Genomic DNA, 26,976 nt, shown 5'->3' with positions numbered 1-26,976 from the left:
CTTTATCAATAAATAAAAATTCACTAATATATTACAATTTACTCTAATGTAAATAAAATAATCATAAGTTGATAAATGTGATACATAAATAATATAAATCTTATAATAAAATGTTGAGAGCCACTGAATTTGCCTTATCAATAAATATAATACAATAAAAATATAATACAATAAATAAAAATAATAATCGATGAAAAAAATAAACAAAACGAATTTAAAAAAAAAAAAAAAAACTGAAAATTAACTCACTCCCACGATGTATATGCCGAAAAAATAACTCACTACTCAAAGGGTTAAAGCGCGGAGCCTAAGCTTCGCTCGCCTTGCCCCAACGCTACGCCGGAATCAGTAAAAAATGGCCACACTGTCGTTCTATGAAATATTTAATTCTTTCGGCGGAGCAATTTAAGCTCCTTATGCAATTGTCAGTTTCATGTCTTTAAAACTGGTAATGGATACTATTTAAATAAGTTCACTTAGATAGATATTTTTGTTTGTCAACTAGTTTTATGATATCCTCTTAACAAGTCCTTCACGCTGCAACGATTACGGGTGGTCCTTACAATTCAAGGTGTTTTTTTGTGATATTTGAGTTTGATTATTTAAGGATTTGTAACCCTAAAACGTGCGACTTGGCAGCCAGTAAGACGCAGGTAGAAACTAGTGAGAATTTTATTAGATTATATTACATATGTTTTCTCCAAGCACTGGTGGAGAAGCTGGCGGAGGGATGATGTCTTGTAAGTGGTGTGGCAGCAACAGTATAGCGGAGGATGATCCCTCTCTGCTATGGTGGTGCTCGTTTGGAAGAGTCCCTCTCAGGATGTAAGCGCTCGTGACCGTATGTTGTCCGCGGGCGGGCGGGCGGGCGTCTGTTAGTGTCTGCTGGAGTCTGCCAGGTGACTGCTTGTGACTGCCTTCTCCTCGTCAGAGTCCAGGCTTAAGAATCCAGGCCTACAAAGTTTGCTAACCAATCACAATCATGCAGCGATCATCCAACCAATCGCTGCACTTGCTTCTTAGAACACGAAATAAGTATACGCCTTTAGAAAGTGACATTTGCTTGATAGATATGTATATTCGAGGTCGAAATATTGTGTAACGGAATGTTGTAGCCTTATGGTGCTATTTGTCTTCCCGTGACCATTTTGTAACAAAGAAATGTTCATTCAATGCACCGGAGAATCCTTGCGTGCTATTCACGAGGGAATAGTCATAACGAGAGACTTTGTGTGATCGCGCTATTGTCTAAATAATCACTTTTGGTCTGAGTAACTTCGCGAATTTAAAGAATAAGGTCCCCCAAAAACAAGAGCATGTGTCGTCCCCACAAAACTAGTAATAGATAACATTTAAATAATGCTCGCTCAAATAGATGTTTAATAAATAAAACAACTACATACACATTCCAATAATTTATTTCAACCATGGTTTACATTTATACTACTTGTATTTTTTATTCACAACTGGCAACGGATAATTCAAGCTAATAATAATAATAATACTGATTATTCTCTATTCATTTTAAACCTACAAATTATTGTCATCGACAGCAACATTGAAGTTTATTTCAACTTCAATTATATTAATATTATATATATATAGATATTTTTATTTCTTCACATACATATATAATATACGATTTTCATGAACGGCAAAGATACTTGTGATTTAATTTTTATAACATTAAACATATAAAGCATAAACATTGAACAGAGTTATTTTGATTTATCATTAACATATCATTTAATTACACATATAGTGAAACAGCCACATTTTGAATAAACATTGCCAAGAAAATTTAACAGTGAGTAAATTGAATATTCATATACATTTATTTATTTAGAACAACAGTTAATATAATATAATATTTTTCAACCGATGATGAGCTTCGATTAGAAAAGTCTTATTATTAAAAAATATTTTACTTTAATATAAATGTTTTTGTAAACAAATATTGACTTTTTTAAAAGTTCAAAAAATATTTTATTGTTTTTTAATGCCTCGATGATACAAATAATTGAAATAATTCACTATTGACTTTATTAAACAATTTAACACAAAAAATAACACTATTCTATGTTTTACATTAATTATATTCGATTATTCTAACTTACGTTATATGTATATATATGGAAGACATGTGATTAAGTTGCTATTTTCACATTAATACGAGATAAATATTATATATAATAATACCATTACAGACCAAATATATTATATTAAAAAAAATCTATACCTGAAGAACTCAATTCATAATTTTGAGAAAACATTGGTGAAAAATCAGTCTACGATTATAAAAAAAGGCATTTCCTTATCGTAATGATGTATTATAATTTGGAAGTGTAAATGTGTTTATATTATCAATTACGATATATATTTAATTTATTGCGTTATTACACAATTTTCTTTATATTTTAATATAATATATATTTTTCTGTTATAATAGTGTAAATAATGAAATGAAATTTTGGTCGATGATTTATTTTTTTCATTACAATTTCAGACTATTTATTATTAAATAAAAATACTAAGAATAAATAATAATTAGAAATAAAGTATTTATCAATTCCAGAAATCTATTATACGCAGCCCTTATTATTTATATTTTTACTAAGCACTTAACTTTCCATTTCTTTATATTCATTCCTAAACTATATTTGGTTGTTATAACATTATAAAATATTTAATTTTTTTATAACATTTTTATCATTCTCTTTATGGACTTTTTCTTGAAACGTTTTAAACGTTCGTACTACTCCTGATTTTAAAATAGCGACAAGGCAACGCGTTTAATATAAACGTCATACTAAAAATGAAAAGACTTTCAATTAACGATTTTTGAAATCTCTATAAATAACTAAAATATGGAGCACTTATTAAAATTTCGTATTTTAATAGATAAGTATTTTTCCATCGCTCTAAGCACTAAGCAACAACGTTCAACCCTCAAATAACAACGAAAACAACCAAAAAACCAGAGTTACAACATTTGAACAATACACATAATAAATATAAATACATCATTAATTCTTTCCTTTAATTTTTATACAAAGTACACATATAATTGGCAAAATGGGAGACAGTTTCGTTTCGCTTTTTTTCTCGTCGCGTTCGACTAAAAACGGTTAGTATCATTTCAATAATTATATTCACGTAACTAATTCGTATAATATTTTTATTATTATGAAAATATATAACTACTGCAAACTATAATATACGATAATTATATACATACAACACAAAAGTCGTATTGAATAATTAAATTTAATCATATCACACTCACAGATTGAGAGACGATAACAAAGCTGCTATTATTTATTTTTATTGATTTATTCTCGATACATATTTTTATAGAAAACCTATTAAAATTATATTTAAGAAAATGCAATCCTTACCCCTTTTCATTTGCGATATATTTTATTATATTTATTTAGAGCCGTGCTTAGGAATTTTGACGCTAAAAAGTATTAAAAAAATGTATAAGAAAAAAGTGCAAATATTTAAAACAAGAATATATATTTATATATAAGAATATAATAATAACGTGCCAAGGAGAAAAGTAAGGCAATTTCTCCTATAAAAAGTGCATATTAAAAAAAAAAAATTACGATATATCGACCAGATATTAGATAATAGAGAATCAAGTAAAGATACCAAAGAGTGCGTTTTGAGCATATATACCGTCAAGCGAATTGTGTCGAAACTCCCCGCGCGCCGTTCATGTCTTCATACTTGCCGGCGACTCGCTGTTTTAAAAACTTTAGAAAAGTAAGCACGGCTCATTATATCATATTTATAAATTATCTAGCACACGTAGATGTCAATTTAAAATAATTTTTATTTAAATTATTGAAAAAAAGCAAAGAATTACTGTCTGAATAAAATAAATTACTATAGAAATATTTTTCATATAGTGTACTACATCAATCACACACACAAAAAATATAATATATATATATATATATATATAGAACATACTCATTAGTATGTGCACATTGATATGACTCTGATGAATTCTAATTTTTTTAATGTATATTATAAGTATATTAGAGTAATAATATATTAGACATACAAACTACTCAACAAGTGCAATCCATACATGTATTTATTTTATACACATGCGCATATTCATGTTATATATTCGATTCTTTTAACTGTAGTATGAAATCTATAGATTTTATAATGTCTATTTTTTCCAAATGACATTATGAAGTTCTAATCAGTACACGTCTACTGTGTCATTTAAAAATATTTTTGAATAACAATTATAATAGTAGAGCTAAGTCGTTATATATTACAACGATGTAGGATTTGCTTTAGAATAACACCTATATTTTAATGAGAAGTAAATGTATGTTTGTTCGTAACAATCGATAACAAGCCGTAAAATAAATGTAAATAATTTAGTATAAAAAATATTCTTCGATTCAAGTTCAACTCGAATTACGTTTATAACAGTGACGCGCTTCGTTAATTGAATTTAAATATAGAATATTAATTAAATGTGTATACATATATTTTTAGTAAACATGTAAAGAATAATTTATTTATTTTGCAAAAAAATATTTTTTTAAAAGTCACAAATAATAATAAAATAGGTTCCTTCGCCTGATGATATTTTTTAAAAATTTACAGATCTTGTCCAAGCCGGTCCAACTCATTCAGCAGGAAATCTACATCCTTTTCGGTCACGGCAGCCGAAGAGATGATGTTCCTGAAGAAGTTAGGACGACGATCATCTGGTTGATAGCCCACCATCAAAGTTCCAGACTGCATCATGCGACCCTTCAATATGGGGCAGATCTAACAGAAAAGCATTTAATAATCAATATGAAGTTCTGCAATAAAATTGCTAATTTATAAAAAAAAATACCTTTCCAAGCTCTTCCTCGCGACGAGTATCATGACGCACTGTACGTAGTCTCCTTGGCACATACCAGAAGCAAACGTTGACCAGTTCAGGCTCCAAGATCAAGTAGAATTTATCAGGCTGAGCTTTTATTTTGGTCACCATGTATTGGGTCAGATCCATGAGTCTGTCCATGTGGAGCTCAAATCCTTGAGTTCCCTATTTGAATATTTATTTTTTAAATAAAATACATTATGTGATGAATTTAGGATGAGTCCCACCAACCTTAGCTCTCCATTGCAACCACAGTTTGAAGATGTCATTGTGACGACCGCATTGAATGACTTTATCTCCAGTGTCGAATTTGACATCATACAACTTGTCAGTCATAAACAAGTATTCAGCTGACATCTGGTTGCAGCTTATCAGGAGGCCCTATAAAATATAATCTATATAAATATATTTATAGGATGGTTTATCAAGACCAAAATGCTTTTCATATTTTAGTTTATGTATTCGCACTTCAGAACCCTCAGGTTTGAGGTTCTTGCTTTGCTCTGTTTCTCCCTTTAGTGTTCATATATATTTTAATATTGGATTTAAAGCAAAACTGTTATTTAAAGAAGTACTATAAATCAATAATTATTATGATACATGAAAGTCCTCCATGAAACCAAGTGTTATTCAATTTCTATCGAGTCTGGAAGATCGGAATTAGTGATTATTATATAATGATTATTTCAAAACATCTAATAATTAACTAAATTCAGCTCATAGAGAATATCATATATTTATAAAAAAACATTGAGGATTTATTAGTTGAATAAAACATTCCATGCTATATTACTTTGTCAGAGAATTTCGCAAGAGAGAGATGGGCGAGTATATCAGACGGAGAGATGCACAAGTACGTGTGAAAGAGCGAGAGAGCTAGGTCAAGGTGCCTCATGTGCTGACTCACTCTGATGCACGCATCAGACGGCGTTTCAATCGTGCGTCAGTTGGGAGAGTTACGTCAAAATTCTGCGCTTCTCAATTATTTTTCAACTTAACTTCGTTAAATAATTTTTATATGAACTAACTTTAAATTAAAACATATTTATAGCGATGGCCAAAATATATAATTATTCCAATGAATCAGATCTCGAATTTAAAGTTGTATAATTCCTCTCGGTTAACGAATACGTGATTGAAATGTTCGAATCTGAATCAGACGAAGATTATTGCAATTACGAATTAAGTACTTTTCACATTTACATTTAAAATTATTATTTACTATAAGAGCAGTAATAACAACTTTTCATTATTTATAGTTCATATCAAATATGTCAGATTCATCGGAGTGTAATAAATTTTTATTATTTTTATTTTTATTACAAATCTGACTTTAATGATTTGATAGGTTTCCCCCAACAAAATAAATAATTATGGAAACATTTATGGTGCACACCTAAACTAGATGAGCACCACATCAATTTTTCCAGCTTGAAAAGCTGGATGGCTCGTGCAAGAGAAACGTTTTCAAGCGCTGACGTCCCGGCCGCAACGATCAGAAATAAGAAACGCGATCGCGACTCTCTAGAGCTCTTGGCCAGCTGAAAGTCACCGAGCATCGACGGGTTGTTGACACCGCCCCTTAGCAACTTTAAAAAGTGCTTCATTGAGTAGACGCTACGCCAAGAATGCAATGAATTGTATTCCAACGCTCTTAGCAAAACGATACAAATACGGGTACGTTCCGTACTTTCTCTTGAAGAGATATCCTTGAAATTTTCTTTGAGTTCTCTCCAATTTGGATTCCAGACAATGGTGCCATATTAGAGTACGCTACGAAATAGTGTATCGTACAGAACGCGAATCGCCAATAATGTATTATTTTAAACATCGCTTAGTTATTTTTGCTTCTATTGTATAATATATTTAAAATTAATATTAAATTAGCTTATCTGTAGTAGTTGCTAGTTGAAATAGTATGTTTAAGTTCGATATTTGTTTTTATATAAATTTAATAGGTTAAAAATAATTAATAATATTTTTATATACTTGGATAAATTTATCTTTGTTAGAACAACCACCATTCTCACAATAGAAAATTATTTGTAATGCAATGAAGCGAATTCTTCATTTGTACACACATAACATTGGGGTTGAGATTAATTTAAAAATTCCACAGGCATTCCTCCTGCTTGTACGTGCTTATATAAATCTCCCCCTTTCGTTACAAAGCGAATTTTTATGGTTAACGCGCATTTTTTCGTTCTGAAGTTATTTTTTGCATATTTTATATTAAAGTATTTTCAGCGTATGAACATCTCTATACATCAGTTGTTTTGATTTATTTTTTAATATACAACTACTGCACGAGAAGGGTCAGGGGTTGTGATTGATTGGACAGCGGTCGCAGATGTTGCTTAAACGATCCCAAGCTCCCAATAGACAGTTTTCCCCTCGCTCGTTGTATGTATGTATATTCAACATTGTGATATGCACAATTGTTCACTTTGATTACATGTAAATAAGCTTTAAATGCGTTTAATTAAAAATCTTATTATATTAATCTAAGCAATTAATTTTTATGGGCTTTGTGTAAAATATATGAGAAAAAGTAAACTAGGTCGGAAGTATTTAAATGGCAAAAATATGTTATACTACATTAATCAGATAAGAAGAAATCGCTCCACGTGGGAATCAACAGCTTTAAAAAATGTATGGTGGTATATACTAAACGAAAACTTATTTGGAATATTTCTACAAATAGGTTTATCTGTACTTAAGCACAATATTTTATGTCATAGATACAACCAAATAAAGCACTGAAGAAATTATATAAACATACTCGAATCTTAACCCTTTAAGCGCTTGTGACTAATTAGTGAGTCGCTTCACGCGCCAGTATATTTTTCTAAAAATAAATATAAAATACTTGGTTTACTGGTTAATGAAGCTTTACTAATTAAAAGAAAATATTTGTAAATAATTAATTAGCTTAATTTAAAATATATTTTGCTTAAAAAAAAATTAACAAGTGAGTCGCTGGCGTTTAAGTGGTTAAGAAATCATATCGTTTGTTTATATATAATTTATAAATGTATTTTTTTTAACAATTTATAAATTATATATAAACAAACATATATACATATATTTTGGTATAAAAATAATTTACTCAGCAAATTTTAACTTATGTTTTCTAACAACACTGAGAATGGAGTTTAATATTCCGTCGTGTGGCTGACGAACGTCGACTTCGCCATTTTGGATGTGGGGTACTTTTAATTAAATTCCACAAGACAGCGAGTCAAGGGGATGTAACATATGGCCGCTGTTTCCACCCTAGCAAATTGCAGGGAAAGTGTTTTTTTAAAGGTCGTTACTGCGACACTTACTATCTGCACAATTTTAAGTATATAATAACTATAATTTTTCTTAATATTCTCATTTTTAGTCCCTTATTAATTCAACAGAAAACGCTTAAAAAAGTTTTTTTTTCATAAATTTTTAATAATTTTACTATTGATAAGTAATAATAAAATTTTTACGAATTAAAAAGACATTGTAACTGACAAAAGTGAAAAAAACGAATTTTATTGAATTTTATAATAATATTGCCTATTATTTTTTTATCCTAAAAGTAATTTTTTATTACAAAAAATGTTTTTTTTTTATTTATTTATACGAGATTTGGATAATTAATCTTTCAAACACCCATTTATTTATTTTTAAATATCGAACTGAATACATTTGTGAGTCAGGAAACGAATTTCTTGATTCTAACGACACAGAACTCTAGTGACTGATCTCTTTTTTCCGATAGTCTAATTTTTTTGTATTGAATTATTGATTTAAGAACAGTTTTTCCCATTATTCATAAAGTTAAACACCCGTCAAAACAAATTAATTATTCATTATTTTTAAGCAATTTTATTACTTGCATCAACCGACACTTCTTTGCCATAGACAGAAACAAGTTGCGACTACCATAAGCAGCTGCTTCTCTCTTCCTATATTTTGTCAAGAAATTCCTCTACATATTCATAAATCCAATTCAGAAGTCACAAAATATAACACACTTTACTTTTTCAACAAAAAATCATTCGAGTCGCAAAAGAGTGATTTCGAATTTAAGTATATTACTTACATCTTCCTTGAAGTGGATAGTTGAGCATTGCAGCAGCGTGCCCATCAGCTTGTGAGGATTCCAAGTCACGGAATCAGCCCTAAAAAATAAAAATAAATAAACATCGATTATGGAAATTAACATAGAGGGTTAAATAACACCGTCGCAAATTTCGCATGCAGTTCTGCGCCTGAACCAACAAAGATTATATTTTGTAAATATGAGGCTACCTCAAAACGCCACACGGAAGAGTTGTGGTTATTGTGTGTGAAACAACGTATGCTGCATAATATTATGTGGATTTTGGATCCTTCTATAGAGAGGGTGAGTGTGCAAAGTCAACACATTTAGAGCTAAGCCGATTTATGCGCTTTTCTAGACGCAAATCTGTTTTAAAGTATCTAAATGAGGCTAAGAACTCAATTTTTTAGAGTGTCTCTACAAAAAAATATCGATTGAAATTGTACTTGAATAAAATCACACTTTACTGTTTCGTTTTATGTCGATTTACCTTTGTACACGTTGACCAGGAGTGTTTTAAATTTTCAATTCGTGTTAAAGTGCAATGATTAAGTGTGTACATTAGAATTCAATTAGGATTAGCGAAAGTGCACTTTGACGGGGGATGTACGGTTGATGGAGCTGGCAAAATATGCTCTACTGTGGAAATTTAAATACAGGGGTAGTTAATCCTTTTAACATGGTGAGTTTTGTTTGATATCAAATTGATATTTGACTAGAATTATATTTATAATTAAAATATATTAAATTTAATGTAGGCAATAGGGAATCTCGTGTAAAGACAACTCGAGAATTTCCGGATTTTGTGCCACCTCGTGTTTCGGGATTTAAAAAAAAATAGCTCCCTGATTTTCAACTGAAAAAGATGGCAGAGCTAAACTCATAAATTGAGTAGAAAATAAATAATCAGCTAAATTGTTTTATATATTTTTATGTAACCAATTAAAACTATTTTCGAATTTGCTTTGTAAAACTATTTTTAAATGAAGAAAGTTTATTAGAATGAATTTTTTAATTTAGATAGTTCGAAATCGGATATTGCAAAAAATTATTGCATATACTACTGATGAGAATTTTATTAATATGAAGTTGACAATTAAAGAATAATTAAACAAAATTTGTCTCTGATAAAAAATAATATATATAGTCGAGCAAATGAAAGATTTTGCAACCAACCAGAAAACTCATAATCTAAATCTTTGCTCATAATTACGCCAACATCAAAGGAAAGCGAGCGAGTATTCTCAACGGCAGGAATATTCACTAAAAAAATAAAATGTTTTATTTGACTCGTCCCTAAATGCGGTTTTTCTAAAAACTTATATTTCCAGCAAAAATATGTATTCTTATTTTTGTAATATATTTTTTTTAAATTAAATTTAAATTGGGGTTATGTAGTTGCTATAAATAATAATAAAAAAATATGCCTTGCAATTATTTTTATTTAATTAATTAATATGTATGTTTTTTACACATACATATGTATGTATATATATTTATTAAAAATATTTTTTCGCTATAATTTTACCTGAATGATTCAATTATTAAAAAAATATTCCATTTAATAATTATAAGCTGTATTTACAATTATTAATAAGGTGTGAATTAATTGTACTTTAGCTAAAATAGTTTTCACTATAAATTTGATTAATTTTACTTGAATACTTTGTACTATAAATTTAATACTTTGCACTATAAATACTTAAGCGTGTGGTCCGAACTCCAAAAAATAGACCGCATAGGGGGTTTATTTTTTTAATGAAAAGTTTCACATGAGGGGGGGGGAAGGGGCAATTTATTTTTATCCTGCCTTAAATTTGGCGAGAAAAATGCATGTAATTTAATGAAATAAATAAAATTTTAATGAAATATTTTTTTTACAAAAACGACCAATTACCCCCCCCTAAAAACTGAAAGTCCGTTCCTGGACCGCACGGAATAGTGCTTGGGATTTTTTGATTAATTTTCCTATTACGTGTTTTATATAAAATAAAATTCACTTAACCGTTTATGTGCCAAAGTAATAATTTTGAACGTTTCTTCATAGATGACTATATTATCTTAGTCTTGTAATATTATTTCGTAGCGTAAATGAGCTTTCGTGTGAGCCCCGTAAGTCGCTCATGGCATTAGAAAGGTTAATTAACAACTGATTTGTATTAATATAATTTTAAACAAAAATAAAAAGTTGTATTGTAGCGATGGTGATTAAATTTTTAGAAAAACAGATGAATGTGCTATTTTACTCTTGATATATATATATAACATATATATTCATTTAATTTGATAGAACAACTGAAGTTTTTTTTAAACTACAGTTTCTGTTTTACAAATTTAATTAGAAAAAAATATTTGGCAATCATTATATAACTTTTAAGTATATTCATACCAGTGGCATACTCGGTGACAATTCCTAATGAACCGGTATCTTTTGCAATTTCTATTGTGTCTGAGAGATTAGATTTAGTGATTATATAATTATAAGCCCGATAGATCATCAAAGATTGGGTACTTAGTTTGTAGGAAATAGTATGTGTAAATAAAAATATATCTCAATTAATGACATGAAATATTAGATTTTTCTTAACCTCAAAACATTAACATAAATAAACACGCGCAATCAAAATAATTTTATATTTGGCTTCCAAATACACTTTGTATGCGGGAGACGCGTATTTTCGTTTCGCGACATTGATCGGGTAGAAACGGGAGGCTTCATAAGAGTACAGTTACACGAAATAGCATGCTTTATCTCTTTCTTCGTTGCATGCGACACCTCTCCCACTTTTATTTCCAGGGGTCGGCGTCAGTACTGGATTGTTAAATGAGTAAATTTGATTAACATATAATACCACTAACTTCATTCCATAATTTTGCTACTTATGTATCTGATTTTTTAATTTTGCGTAGAATTGCAACGATCTTTTAAATAAATTTAATTATTATAGTCATTATTAAATGTATTCCTTACTATTGTTGTTACTAAAAGCAATAAAATATTTGTATTTATTATAAGAAAAGAGCATTATTACATAACAAAAATAAAATGGTAAATATTTCTTTAGAAGCGCAGGGTAACACCCACACGGTGTATGGCTGAGAGGCAAATAGTAGTGGATTCTAATTAAAATGTAACGGTAAACCGTCGAGCTCGATAGGGAATCTTATGATGCAAACGGAAGATGAAGATAAAACGTTTTTTGTACTGCGGTGTTGAGAATTCGAACATTTATGCCGTTCTACTGTTGAAAATATTTATTACTTAGAGACGGAATTTAGTTTAGAACCCTACTTTTCAACTATGGATTCACGCGATTAAAATTCATTAGATAAAGAAGACAATGAAAAATGTTTGAACCATTACTTATTTTTTTATAATATTTAATACTACTATTGCGACCTGCATAGTTTATAATAAATTGCAAACAATACGAGTTTGATAATTTCATAGAGTATACGAAAATTAGTTTAGAAGATATCATAACTCATTTTTAACAAAAATGTTATTTAGCACTAGTTTGGGTTTCATTTTATACTAATAAAATTATGAGAAAGTTAACCTAGTAAGAGATCTATTATAAACCATCGAAGAGTTTTATGTATTGAAATGATACGCTTCAACAACAAAGGGAGAAATTGATTTTTAACCAATCAAATCGATGCTTTCCAATAACAAGATTTGTTACATAAGTGACATACAAACCATAGTTTATAACTGTGAATACCATAATAAAAAAAAATGTACTAAATCTGGTCATCATCAAACATTTTATTTAAATACATATTTATTATGCATCTATGCAAGATAAATTATATAATAGGTACATCAATGAACAAGATTACCTCAATTCTGATAGTATGATGTAAATTCAGGTAGCGAAATGTAGCCATTTCAAATGAAAGCACAATATCTCTGCTCTCCGCAGGTTTCTGTAAATCGATCACTCTCGTTTACTGCGCACTTTAGAGGTCTCAAAATCCCAAAATATTCTTATCTGCTGATAAATTCGCCGCACTATATCGCCTTTCTATTATATCTACTATATCAACTGCCGTCGTTAAGCAAACACTCTACCATAAAAATCGGATTAAGCGATAACGCTCCGAAGAAAACCTATGAATTCTGATTAAAAATACTATGAAACTCTGCTTTATCTATATTATGGGCGGACATTTTAATATGTATGAATATACTATAACGAAAAGCGTGAATAATTGAGAGCATCTGTGTTTAGCTGCAATCAATCACCGTCAAACCGCTTGAGTGATGACGTCATTATAATAAGCACTTAAATGTGCAAAATATACTTTATATATAATTTTGATAGGCATATTTGTATGATATAGTTTAATCTATGATAAGATATTATAATATTTAAGCTGCCTTTTATATATTTTGATTCGACAATTTCAATTAATAATTAAAAAAAGAACTATTGGAATTAAGATAGAAATATTAATTTGCAATGTAAATATAGTAAAAATAATACTTATATATAAAGTAGAGCAGGGGCGTCATTTCAGATTTTTTTATAGGGGCAAAAGATAGCCATTTCATTAAGATTCATAGATTACATTAAATTAAATCCACGTCAAAAGCAATAAAATCACGCTGTCACCGTCGCAGTGAAACGCTCGGTTATTTAGATTTTATACAACAATATAACGACTTAAAATAAGTAAGAATCTAAAGTGGAATTTGACCAATAGGGGAGCGCAAAAACAATTATCCCTTCTCAGAAGTCAAAAATCCACGTCAAAAGCAATAAAATCGTGTCGGCGCGAACGAACAAAACAGTAAAAGAATTTAAAATAATGTTTTTTATACACTATTATCTGTTTTAAACTTACCTTTCAATTCCTCTGAGTTTGGTTGCACGATGTCTCTTCGAGAACAATATGCCGCCACCCCAAGCAGCCTAAATAAAACAATAAGAAATATTTTCACACAATTATGATTACTTTGCTTTATTATATTCACATTAAACTTACATCAATATGAAGCCAGCAGTTGTGTCTTTCGCAAACATCTGCAATTTCCTCAATGCAATCAAAAGCTCCAATGACCGTGGTTCCAGCGGTCGCGTTAACGAAGAACGGAATCTAGTATCGAAATACAAATCAATCAAAAAGCAAAAGTTGCAAAATTAATAGAGAAATCTAAGATACTTACCTGCCCCCTCGACTTCCTCTCCAGAATGAGTCTTTCCAGTTCAGGGACGATCATCCTTCCGCGTTCATCAGACGGAACCATAACGCAATTATCTGTGCCCAGGCCACAAACTGCAGCGCAGGATTTCACCGAATAATGGCACTGGGAATTTTCCATAATTTTTTAGAAAATGTTGTACTGAAGTTTAAGTATTTAAGTCTCACCTGGTCGGATGTGTACATCACCAACTCTCCAGGGATGCTGTTGAGGCCTTTCTCTTTGTAGTATGGGAACTTTTTGTGGCGAGCGGCGAGGAAAGCGTACAAGTTCGAGATAGAACCGCCTGTGTTTGTGTAAATTGAAATTGTAAATTGAATTGTTATTATTACTATTTAATTATGATATTTACCTGGAGCTAAGATCGAATCTCCCGTGTCCCAGCCGATGATGTTCCTCATCTTTTCCATGACGACCTGCTCCATCAAAATGAACACCGGAGCGATCTCATACGTGAACATGTTGGTGTTGGCAGTGGCAGTTAGCCATTCTCCAGCCATGGAGACCAAATCGAGGCCGCAAGACAGTTGGTTAAAGAAGTGAGGATGGCCTGATGGACGTCAAAAATATTTGTTAATAAAAAATTTATCGACACCCAACAGACGCTTTTATTTATGTGTTTATTCAATTACACGAGGCATATTGTTCGAGAACGACAACCACACGCGAACCCCAACAATGCGGATGCTCACTGACTGATAAACTGTCCTCTGGGATTTAGACCCAAAGTCCCTTGTATGTATTATGTCGCCTCTCACCCCTTGAAACGTTGGTGGGTACATATTTTTTAACTATGCGGTGTCAAATCAGCACGCGCCTATATATTATGCGATATGTCGGATGTGTGGCTGTATGATATTATATCGGGTAGAATGATCTAAGGATTATTTTTATATATTTGATTATTTTGTGAACTAAAATCTGATGTTAAATATGCATTGCTATAAGTCTGTATTTATAAAACATAATAATAAAGACAGAAAACCTAAAAAAAAACAATTAATCTGTACTACTTTTATATACTCTTAGTTAATGTACGATACTTATAAAAGGACAAGAATAAATATATTGCATCAATGTATAGCAATACGAATGTAACACTATATATTTTTATCATCCACCATACGCTCACCCAGTGATTACTATATAACTATAAAAAATGATGGAAAGAGTTTTTGTGAAATTCGATTACAATATTTTATTCTAAATATATATGATCTGTGTCGCTCTGCATTTTTTAAATCCTATATACCAACAGTAGCCAAACTGTGGCTCGTGAAATTATGTAAGAAGGCTAGACTAGATTATATAAATATAGGCTTGCTTTTGATTTATAAAATCTATTTTATGCAGCAGAATCATGCGATCATTTGTCATAATAAATACAGAATTTGCAAAACTAGTGTTTTAAAAAATATATTATCGATTGCATGCCGATTCTCGAGTCATCCAAAAATGCATAGTGCAAATAATTGTGATGGAATTACGCCCGCCAAAACGGGGGATGATGGCACGAAAAGCAGGGGTGGGATTCACCCTCTCGAAGCGAACAGTGCACCGGCTCGTGGGTAAGCCTATAAAAGCGTGCCGTCATCTGTAAATAATGCTTTATTTGTATCAAAACCCGGCACCCCACGCATTCCTGAACCCTGTGCCCCGACACTCGACAGGCGAGAGCTCATTTTTGGCTGATTTTTGGACTTTTCTTTCTATTAAAATAATAACTATTCCATATTTTAGAAATACAAAAATTAGTAAATTAAATAAAACATTTTTAAATCTAACTTTTGATTTTAGATAGCAATATAATTTTGATCTTCAGAATGAAACCGAGCGTTTAGTAGGGTTGCCCTTATAGCAAATTAGCCGCTCGGCTGGGTGTTGCAAGTATTCAATTATGTCCACAAATGGCTCGAGATAATCTCTCATCTCCGCCGTTTGATGGAAACGAAATACTTAAAAACATCCACAAGCGTATAAATTCATATAAAGGGTAATTGCATCATGATTTGTCATACAGTTGGGTTCAGAGATTATATGTAGGTAAATCGTGGATTTGGTTAAAAATACAATAGATCAAACAGTCATACACAAACAAAAAATACCATGCAGTGATTAATAACAATCCTGGTTACTTTTAAACTTAAAAGCCGATTAAATGAAAAATTCGACTGAAGTTATGCTTGAAGTTTTATTAAATTGAAAGAAAAATCTAATGAAACAGTCTTCTTTTTTAGCTACAAATATCATTTGAATTCACTGATATTTATATTTTACTTGTAGTGACAAATCTATACAATTAATCCACTTAATAAGAACGATCTCGATTCATCTATAATATTATTTATTGAAGCAATATTCAATACAATGTGGTAAGATTTAGTAATCACTCTGGACGTTACGCTATAATTAATTATATTCTTCTTCAGCTTCCGCAGCTTTCAGAATATGATATTTTGCAATGAAATAATAAATCAGCTTCAAGAAACCAGAAACCTACTAAATTTTTTGAAGAGAACTGGTTTCTTCATAAAATAAGCTGTACTATTTTTTCCGTTAAACAATATTTTTCCGAATACAATAAAAGTCCAATGCGTGCCTGTAGTATATTCTAAACATCTGCGAACTTAATTTTAACGTAGCCTTACTATAATTTCAATGATGGTATTACAAATAATAGTTTTATAAAACGTTTACGAGCTTATCATTCGATTTTACACATGTGAATTTTACTGAAAAATAATAATTTGAGTTACACATTGGATTTTGCTAACAAACATATACAGGGTGCTCAAAAATTCTATACTGTGACCAAAATTCAACTTTAAATATGTATAAATAAAATCACAGTCTTATGAGCGTATGTATGGTGGGTCGATCGACTCATAACACTAAACGTGTTTTAGAAAAAAAATTTTTTTTTTAATTTTTAATTTTTTTAAACGATATCGTAAGTATATTCGAAATCTTTATTTCGTATCAAAAATTCAAGTCTATATCTTTAAAAGGAACCAAATACAAGCGTTAACTATATGCCAAGTCGCATAAAAGCTTGTACGGGGGCCCGGTCAATTTACCGTAAGACTCGTTTTTTATTAAAAAAAAAATAATGAAAATTTTTTTTTAAATGTAAATTAAGGTTTTGAACACTTTTTACATACAAAATTTTTCAGTGAGATTTTATGTTGCAAGGTTATGACACTTTTGATTTTTACATTGGCCGCCATTTTATAAAAAAAATATATATTTTTTTTTCATACAGAACGTATAAGGGGTGCTCGGTAGTTCTATACGATACTAGAAGTTTAATTTGTAATCTTTAAAACCAAGCAGTTAAGAGCAGTTAAGATCGAAAAATAATAATCCAATAGTGTAATTCAACAAACTAATTGGCAATAAAAATATTTTTGATTAATTTAAAATTCATTGAAAAAAGGGATTTAATTTTATTACCTTCTTTTAACTTACACTGAGGATATCTACTTTTTTTATTTGTGATATATCTGTAGATAACAAATCATAATGGTAAAAGGAAGTTGCATTATTAAGTAATTTTTAACTAATCATATTTTAGAAAAAAAGTTAATTGTTCTTGAATAAATAGTATAATTAAAAAAACACGGAAAAGAAACGTAATTTTTGATATGGATAATAGATAACATTTTCCAGATATTTTTTATTCCCGGGAATATCAAGAATCCGGAGAATTAAAAAAAAAATCAAATTAAATTTTATGCCATTGATTTAATTTTTTTCGCTATGCTATTTTCAAAGAAAAACTGTTAATATTCTCACTGCTCGGCCAAATTTATTATGCTAATTTATTCAAATAACCAAACAGTTCTTTAAAAAGTTTTTGCCAAATTGTCCAAAAAATAATCTCATAATTTGTAAACTATTACTTCATAATAAATAAACTATATAAATATGATACTCTGCGCAACAAATGCGCATCTGATGTGTTTATAAATAAAATAAAATAAAAAAATATTTAAAAATTTCGTGCTGTGCAGCCACATTTTATTCGACTAAATGGCAGTAAAATAACGCATTTTATTAAATTTTCTATCGCGAAATCAGAAAAAAGATTTTTTATTAAAAGCTAAATGCGTTTTAAGAAAATATCAAAATTCACTAAGATTGCAATTTTATAATAAACTATAAACTAGATAGATTCTGAAGGTCGTGGGAAGTTTATGCTGTGTACTTCTTTACTATTATCTAATTGAATTAATAAATAATTAGAATCACTTTATGAACACTTCTATATAATATTGATTATTTCTGTCTTTAATAATATATCAAAAAACATATAAAATTTCAATATCCGGTATTGTCAAAGGTGCTGTGGAAAAGGACAGGGCATTTACGCGGATGGCCGCCGCCGGCTATTGCTTCCGCTTTTGGCTGCGATTCCCTATATTCCTGTTTGTTTTTCAATTTTTGGACATTGCGTAGGGAAGAGTGGGTATTATAGTGTAGGGCAGTGGTGCAGAAGTGCGGGCGTGGGAGAGCACCGACCCGTGGATAATCCGACATGGGATGGGCGGCGAAGGCTGCCGCTGAAGGAAAATCGATAGACATCAGATGCCAATGCTTAATGGAAGCTTTAGCGCCAATATTGTTTGCCGGGTACTATTGGCATAGAGTAAGTGTTATTTTCAGATCAATATATAGTTATTGAAAGGTTGAGAACATACAAAAATATATAATTTGATGTTTGATATACCATATTTGATTCAAAGAGTCTATCAAGCAATTACATGTATGTACATAAAAAAACTTTACTATTTAAATTACATATAGTTGATAGAATTTACTCTATTTTTAAATTGTAATGATTTAATAATGTTACTTTGTTCTCATCATTCTGATGTGTATGTAATGAAAATCGCACATCTCCAAAATATAAAGTAACAATAAAAATATCTTAATATGGGAGCTGCTTTGTCAAATAATAATTAGTAAATGTTAAGAATTCACTTTTTCTCCTTTCTCTCTTCTTTTTTAAATAAATTAGACCACGCAGTAAAAATTTTTATGGTTTATTTCGAAGAAAATTATATTGATGGCTTTAAAGTGAAAAATGGCAAACTCTACTTTTGAGTGAAAATTATTTTAAAATGTCAGTAATCATTTAAAAACGGTCAGTTAAAAATTGAGTACGCAGATAATAATTGGTTTTAAGAATACATTATTTTATTGACACACATGGGACTTATATTTTATGAGAGGAAAATAAAAAATATATTTAATCGAATTAGGCGTTAATTTTTTACTGAAAACATTTTTATTAAAGCGGAAAATCTAAGCAATGTTTATACTTTGTGTCTGATTTTAAGTAATAATATACATTATCACTAATGGAATTTTCACAAAGAAATAGATTAAATTGTCAGTTTCTTAAAAAAATCAGGTAATAGTTATAAATGCTCAGTTACGATCAGTTTAAAATTAAGTAAGTAGATTGAAACTATTTTACAGACACACATTAGACTTTTATAGTATTCCTTAGTGAAGGGAAAAATAAAAATATACATTTCATCAAATTAAGCGCTCATATTTTAACGGAAACATTTTTATTAAAGCGAAAGAGTTAAACATATTACTTATTTTATATTTGCTTTTAAATACAAAATTAAAGAGTGTTTTTTCAATGCAACAGATTAAAGAGTCAGTTTTTTTATAGTAAGTTTTAAATAATTTGTCAGAAACTATGTAGTAAAACAGATCCTCAGATAATTATTTACCTTTTAATATAATTTCTGACTGTTTGACAACTCAGTATTTATTTATGTTACTGAAAATTTATTAAACACTATTTAATTAAGTCACTGACTAAAATTAAACAAAATTATTTTTAATATTATGCATTTTTCAAATTGCTTATAAAATACTAAAAAATATTTTCGAAGATGATTTGTTATTATTTGTAAAATAAAAAATATTTATTATATATTATAATAAAAACATATTAAAATTAGGCATATTTTTCATATATAATTGTAATTTAAGTTAATGTTAATTTCAAAAAAAAATGTGTGTACCTAATATAACTTATTTATAAATATATTAAATTTTAATCGGACTTAAGAAAAGATTATAAGCAATTTTAAGACAGCTATTTAATTTGACATGCATTAGTTTAAAAAAAATTCTCTAAAAGATAGTATAGACAAATTAAAAAAAGGGTTTATAAAAATACATTTACGTGTTAAATTTAATTTAATTAAAGTCAAAAGATAAAATATTGTGTCAATATTATAATATAATTTTTTTTTATAAAAATATATTTTCAATTATTTTTTTCTGGATTTTATTTAATCATGATAAGCTTTCCTGTTGTAGTATTTATTATATGATTATCTGGTTATTTTGAATACAAATGTAAAATATAGTTGTGAACGGTTCTTAATTAAAAAATATAAATTGTAAATACCTGTTTTCACTTGATATTTTAGGGTAGTGGCGCAGTCTTGCACCAGCTGCTGCAGAGGAAAACCGCGTTCAGGCAACTCCAGATCGAGCAATCTCTTCATCTCTTCGGGATGGTGAAACTCCAAAATCTGTTCGATAAAATGGGTGAGTCACCATTAAGTGTCTAAATATATTTCTCAAAAATCCTTACCTTTTCATTCCTGTCGTTGGTGTTCTTGACGAAATCGAACAGCACTTCCATGACCTTCATCAAAAACTCCTTCGTCTGTGGGAATCCATCCTCGCACATGGGCAGAATTTCTGCAACAAAAGCGCAAAAATATAGGTGTGAAACTACGTCAATCAAACTGGCAAATAAAAGATTAAATACGAATCTACGACCCTCGCGTATATTGGTTTGATTGCCATCCCTAGGGCTGAGCCGTCATTATATTGATTCAAGTGTACAATTTAACACGCGTCCTTCTTGATCTCCCTTTTTGGGGATAACGGATTACAACGCTAAGCACTAATCCTTCGAAGAACATACTCACACATTCAATATATTTATTTTTTTGATTAACGATCGGCGTTGAATGATAGAAAAATTGTACTTTTTTCTATTCACTCGAGACGATAGTGTGGCTCGTTCCCTCGGGAGGCTGCGGCTTAAAATGATGGCGTTTATATCAGACAGGGAAATCCTCAAAGATTTGGTATCTTATTCCAACTGACAAAAAGGGGCTTTGGCTGGGAAATCCTCGCGGTGGCGCTCAAACGTTTGTTTTTTACATTTCAGTACATATTTGTTGATTTAGAATAACAAATGTAATTTATTTTGAGCTTACGTATTTTTTTAACACTGTTTATAATTTTTTAACAGAAGCAAATCATTAAAACTTCTCATATCAGACTAAATCAAAATAATTAATGTATGTACAAAGTTCATATTTTACAGCGAATAATCAATTTTTTACCATTGCATTTTTAATATGACGATCTATAAAATTTTTTAAAAATAATTCTTAGATGTTGATATTTTTCCTTGCATAGTTTTAGAAACCGCAATACGTTCGAAAACATTGAGGATAATAGAATTCTCTTCCGAGGGGAGTTTGAAATATGGCATGACTATAAAAGGTACTTTTTTTCACCATTAGATACTTTATATGAACGAATACTGTGTGCCTAATCTTGATTGAGGGCTTTTTCTAAAACGTATTAAGGTACTAAATCCCTGTGTGTATATACCATAATATCTATTTAACCATATATACACATTGCAAAAAGCACATATTTATTACATTGATCATTCATGGCTTGGATTATTTATCATCTTAAATGAGCTAAGAGTTATTTTTGGATGGGATTTGGATAATTAATATTATTATTGATAAGTAAAATTACTCTTAAATGAGAATTTTAAAGTGTAAATTGTGTGTATGGATAGGGGATGTGAAACAGTAAATATTGTGTGTTTAATCCGATGAGGGTGGGGGTGAAAAATATGGTGGGCTATTCAGCTGTCAGTAATCCGTGGCTTGCCGAGATAAATTAGCATTTACACATACAAATCATATATTTAAAATTAAATTGATTTTATATAAATTGAAAATTATACAATAAATATATTGATTATATACTTAGGTATGATTCACGATTGACTGCAAAGGTTTGAGAATAAGAGAAGCCCTTTTTAGTATATAAGTTATAACACAACATTGACAGGATATTGAAGTATATATTTACTTATGTTTAATTGACTTTGAGAAGGTTTTTGACAAAGCCTAACATTTTTTACTTTTTTTTATAAATATATTCTTGCTATGATTTTTTTCCAGAGTCGGGCCTCTCACGAAGAACGGGCTCCGGGAATTTGCCCCCTCTCCCCCCCTCTCGGCAGACCTGATTATATGATCTGAATTATTCACAGATCTAACTTAATTATTTCGTATGAGCTATAACGCGTTATCCTATGAACGAAAAGTCGTAATCTCGAACCTTATAATTGCCATGTTCATGTTTCTAGTAACTGTTAAAAAATTGTAAGATGTTTATTTTTAGTTTTATCTTGTATTTTATTGTAGATATTTATATTTCTCTTTTTACGTCGGTACCTAGAGAGGTCACACGAAAGTCTGTCTTTTTATTACCCACGTAAAAATCGCAAATTCCCCTTTGGGTATTTACGAGCGCGTTCCCTCTCTTGTGAATAAATAGAAAAATGAAACAGTAGAGTCGCCAGTTCTCCCCTGCGCATTCCGCAGCACTACTGGAATCAATTAATTCTTAGTAAGCCGCGGCAGGCGCTGCGCCCCACCGCAATAGCCGGCTTAAGCGCCCCACCAGGGGCCTCACTTTGGACCAATTTGGAGTAATTGTTGAATTAAACGAAATTAACCTTGTGAGGATATTAATTAATGAGGCTTTTGCAGGAGATTTTTTGCAAATGAAACAAGAAAAAAATATAAAAACACTACTTTAGGTATATACAGTAAGTTCTCGACTTACGCGGTTAATTCGTTCCAGAAAAATTCGCGTAAGTCGAAAATCGCGTAAGTAGAGGAATACTCATCCGATATGTATTAAATATTAATACATTCCCCCAATCATCCGAACGATACTTAAAAGAACTAAATGCCGTCTTCTTGTATGTATACATTAGGTTAAAATGAAAATAAAAGCATTATAAAAAATTTTTCTATGTGTAAAATGTCTACATACATTATAATCTTAACTTTTTTTACAAAATAAAATGAGAAACATAAAAATAATATTTATACATACATATTCATTAAAATATCATGTCATATGTCTATACTATTCCATTTCAATATCTTTAGGTGTTGGATTTATTTTATCTAATAAGAAACCGTACTTATCCAGTGAAGATTGTACACTAGATATTTTTTTCTCATAATAGATATTTTTATAAAAGGAAATAGCGTCCTGAACTGCTTTATTGGCTTTCTCAAACCGATCAATGTCGGGATCTTGTGCTTTTAAACCAGCCATTCCTTGGTCTATCAAATTAAGGCATTCTTTCATTTTTTGTACTCAAATTCTTTAATTTCTTTGACTTCCTCCTCCGAATCACCGCCGTTGTTTCTATATTCTTCAAGTTCTATTAAATCTTCATTGTTTAATTCCACTCTATGACTTTCTAACAATTCAATGAAATCATTTTCATTCAGATTTAAATTTAATTGGTTTGTAATTTCAACAAGATCATTAATTATGTTATCTTCCTGCATGGGGTCTTCAACAACTTCAAAAAATTGAGGAGTAAGCTTCTTCCAAACGTTTTTCATGGTAGACTTTGCAATTTCATTCCAGGCAACACCAATATTTTTAACAGCTTCATAAATATTGTGTTCTTTCAAAAACTGTGTGAGTGATATACTGCTTTGCCCTTCAGTTACCTTTATGGCATTTCTAAAAGTTGTCCTTAAGTAATATTTTTTAAAGCTTTGTATTAGACCTTGATTCATAGGTTGTATTATAGAGGTCGTATTTGGGGGCAAAAATGCTATTTTGATATGTTCGTGATCACACGGTGGATGTCCCGGTGCATTATCAACCAGGAACAAAAATTTACGCGCAAATCTATATCAACATCGATATTATAACAAATTTTTAATTTTCGAAATTTTTAACCGCGTAACTACGAATCCGCGTAAGTAGATACCGCGTAACTCGAGAACCTACTGTATGTTGTATTTTTAAGATTTTTTTTATTGGTGCCCACTTGTATATATGTAGTTTTATATATACGCATTTAATAAAGTTTATATTACTAAATTATAAATAATTATTACGGCCGCACAAATTGTGTATAATAAATTGTATATAGATATGCATGTGTAGAATGTCCAGGTTTCGAAGCTAAGGTAAACTCTTAGTGACTCAGAAACGTCAATGGGCTGAACCAAATCTGACGATTGAAGTGAAAAGGCAATTTGGCTCTCTTACTACAGATTTTGATGGTTTCTAGGTCTATTTTCATACTGAATTGTCGGTATCGATTCGATTAACTCCGAAGTATTGAAATATATGCTCAGTGGCGTGACTAGAAAAATTTAGCTCGCATGAAAAAGTTACTAATTCCCCCCTTCCTTACTATATTTTGTTACAAAAATATTTGCATAAACATTGTAACGGTCGGGGGATGAATCAGTTCGATGTTATGATTTGGCGGTGAAAAACGGTCACAGCCTTCGGGCAAAATGTTGATAAACAATAGATTTACTTATGTTTGAATTTCTGGTATTATGTATTTGCAAATATATTTGGCAAATTGCATTAGAACTTATGAAGCCTTTTTCCTATACAATTTTTTTGTTATTATTAACTTAATATATCTGTGCTTTTAGCGTTATTTAGCTAGGTCCTAAAATGTTAATTATTCTGGCAGTAAGCTCAAATGTGTTGCTTTTATGGCGTCCTTGATGGGTTAATTGTTGTCACATAGCTTTGCATAATTTAATTTTGCGCTTATATGGTCGCTACGCATACACTTTACACCGTGTATATTTATTTTATGAAACAATCATAAATCTGTAGTTTTTAGACTAATAATGGCGTTAATCAGTAACCTACGATGTTATGACCTAACTTTTTTTTTATTATATATGTTTCAAAATAATTTACTACTTTTATTTTTTATTTTAAAACTAACAATGATATGGTTTCAAAAATTCCACAAAACTATAGTTCTAAAAAAATAATTTTAGCGGATAATTTTGGATTCAATATGTATTTTTAGACATTAAAAAATATTTCTTAACTCTTCAAAAAAAATTTTAATAAACACGGTGGTTTAAAATATATAGCCATGGATTCGTCTAAAAGCAATAAAAACTATACTTTTTTCAATTATATATTTTTGTAAAATATAATCGTGATAGCAAAAATTTATTATTCTGAGAAAGGTCTGAGTGATTTATTATAATATTGAATATTATTATCATTATTTCACAATTTCGGTATATTTTGCATAACCATTAAAGCTTCTATGCATTTTCCTCAATATTTTTTGCTCACGGTTTTGATATTTAGTTTTATGCTAGGAATATCTTAAACACAATATGGAATAATATTATTAGGTAATTCAAATATTCAGAATTTGGTTTCAAAAACTAATATTATGTCGTCGGGACCACACATAATCGTTATCTGTTAAAATGGTTAAATCGTTACCATAAAATTTACTAGTGATCAGATTTCAACGAGAGCAATAAATGGGATCAATAGTGCTGATGCAAATAATAAGAATGTGCACGTATCCTAACAAAAAACGGTCAGCCCAAGATATCTCCACCGAGCAGGCACTAAGTATAATTTTTCCGAATTGTAACATTCCAGATTCACAGTATTACAAAGGGCCAAACAGTGTGATAATATATGTATTATAGTCATCTTTAAGGATCAAGGAATAGTAGGCACGTTAGATTTCTCCAAGATATATAACACATGACCTTTGTATCAGTGATTTTTTATTTGATTATTATTATTATGCAACAGTTTTGAGTCACAGTTTGTATAATTATTTCATCTGAAGAATCCATTCGTCTCCAAATATCTGGACGTCATGTCTTGAGTAGGGTTAAGATGAAGAGGGAAGCGGGTGCTTTATCGGTCGATCTCTCTTGCGTCTCTTGCGGCCAATTACGAAGATTTGGGGGTGTAACTTGATTTGTTCATGTCTGACTTTTATTTTTGATTATGGCGTTGCGTGATCCTTTGATTATGATATTATGTTATTTTTCTCCTTTTGTTTTTTATATTTTTTTCAGAAGTGGTACCACTCGTTTATGCTTTTGCCAATAAATGGTTGTGTGGAAAAACTGTAATAAACTTTTTCTTGTATAGCTCCAATATAGCATAATCAACAAGGATTAAATTAAAACTGTTCAATTGTTTAATTAATCTGATATTATTTTGATGAATAAAGATAATTTTTGTAACATTACAACGACCATATCTTGCTTCATTATCACGAAGCAAACCTTGCCATAGATTAGGGGTCGGCAGAAGCGGCTTGCGAGCCGCATACGGCTCTTTGCATCGACGTTTGCGGCTCTTCAGACATAAACTCCAATTTCACCTCATCTCCAGCAGCCTTATAACTTATCAATTTATGATATTACATATATGCGGCTATTTCCTTGACAATTTGGCTCTTCTCACTTGACAAACTGCCGACTCCTGCCTTAGATCATAATCACAGTAGTATTGGGTTAATAAAGTTTTAGGAAGCAGACTCATATCATACCATATATAATACGATTCTCTCACACTTATTAGCTTACCATGTATAAGCCAGAAAGTTGCCATACTTTTAAACTTCTATTTAGAATTCGA

General features: G+C 30.2%; 1 protein-coding gene across 4 annotated transcripts in view; it reads right to left on the bottom strand.

Annotated features, from left to right (window-relative positions):
* Positions 1–1,408: 1,408 nt before the first annotated feature.
* Positions 1,409–26,976, bottom strand: part of Gad1 (glutamate decarboxylase) — a 30,034-nt gene continuing 4,466 nt past the window's right edge. For all 4 annotated transcript variants that reach the window (XM_088183249.1, XM_088183245.1, XM_088183246.1 and 1 more), the window contains 11 exons: positions 20,825–20,934; positions 20,636–20,762; positions 14,549–14,746; positions 14,364–14,482; positions 14,161–14,301; positions 13,980–14,090; positions 13,839–13,906; positions 8,988–9,066; positions 5,138–5,287; positions 4,877–5,071; positions 1,409–4,806 (listed from right to left, as the gene is read on the bottom strand). In XM_088183249.1, coding sequence (XP_088039375.1) covers positions 4,633–4,806; positions 4,877–5,071; positions 5,138–5,287; positions 8,988–9,066; positions 13,839–13,906; positions 13,980–14,090; positions 14,161–14,301; positions 14,364–14,482; positions 14,549–14,746; positions 20,636–20,762; positions 20,825–20,934 — 1,472 coding nt within the window. In that variant the 3' untranslated portion in view covers positions 1,409–4,632. The remainder of the gene's footprint in view (positions 4,807–4,876; positions 5,072–5,137; positions 5,288–8,987; positions 9,067–13,838; positions 13,907–13,979; positions 14,091–14,160; positions 14,302–14,363; positions 14,483–14,548; positions 14,747–20,635; positions 20,763–20,824; positions 20,935–26,976) is intronic.

This window comes from Plectrocnemia conspersa, unplaced genomic scaffold (assembly GCF_051122295.1).
Source record: "Plectrocnemia conspersa isolate PC_06_02 unplaced genomic scaffold, ASM5112229v1 ptg000003l, whole genome shotgun sequence".
Taxonomy (NCBI): domain Eukaryota; kingdom Metazoa; phylum Arthropoda; class Insecta; order Trichoptera; family Polycentropodidae; genus Plectrocnemia; species Plectrocnemia conspersa.
The sequence above is the reverse complement of the archived record's forward strand: the minus strand, read 5'-3'. Positions and strand labels throughout refer to the sequence as shown.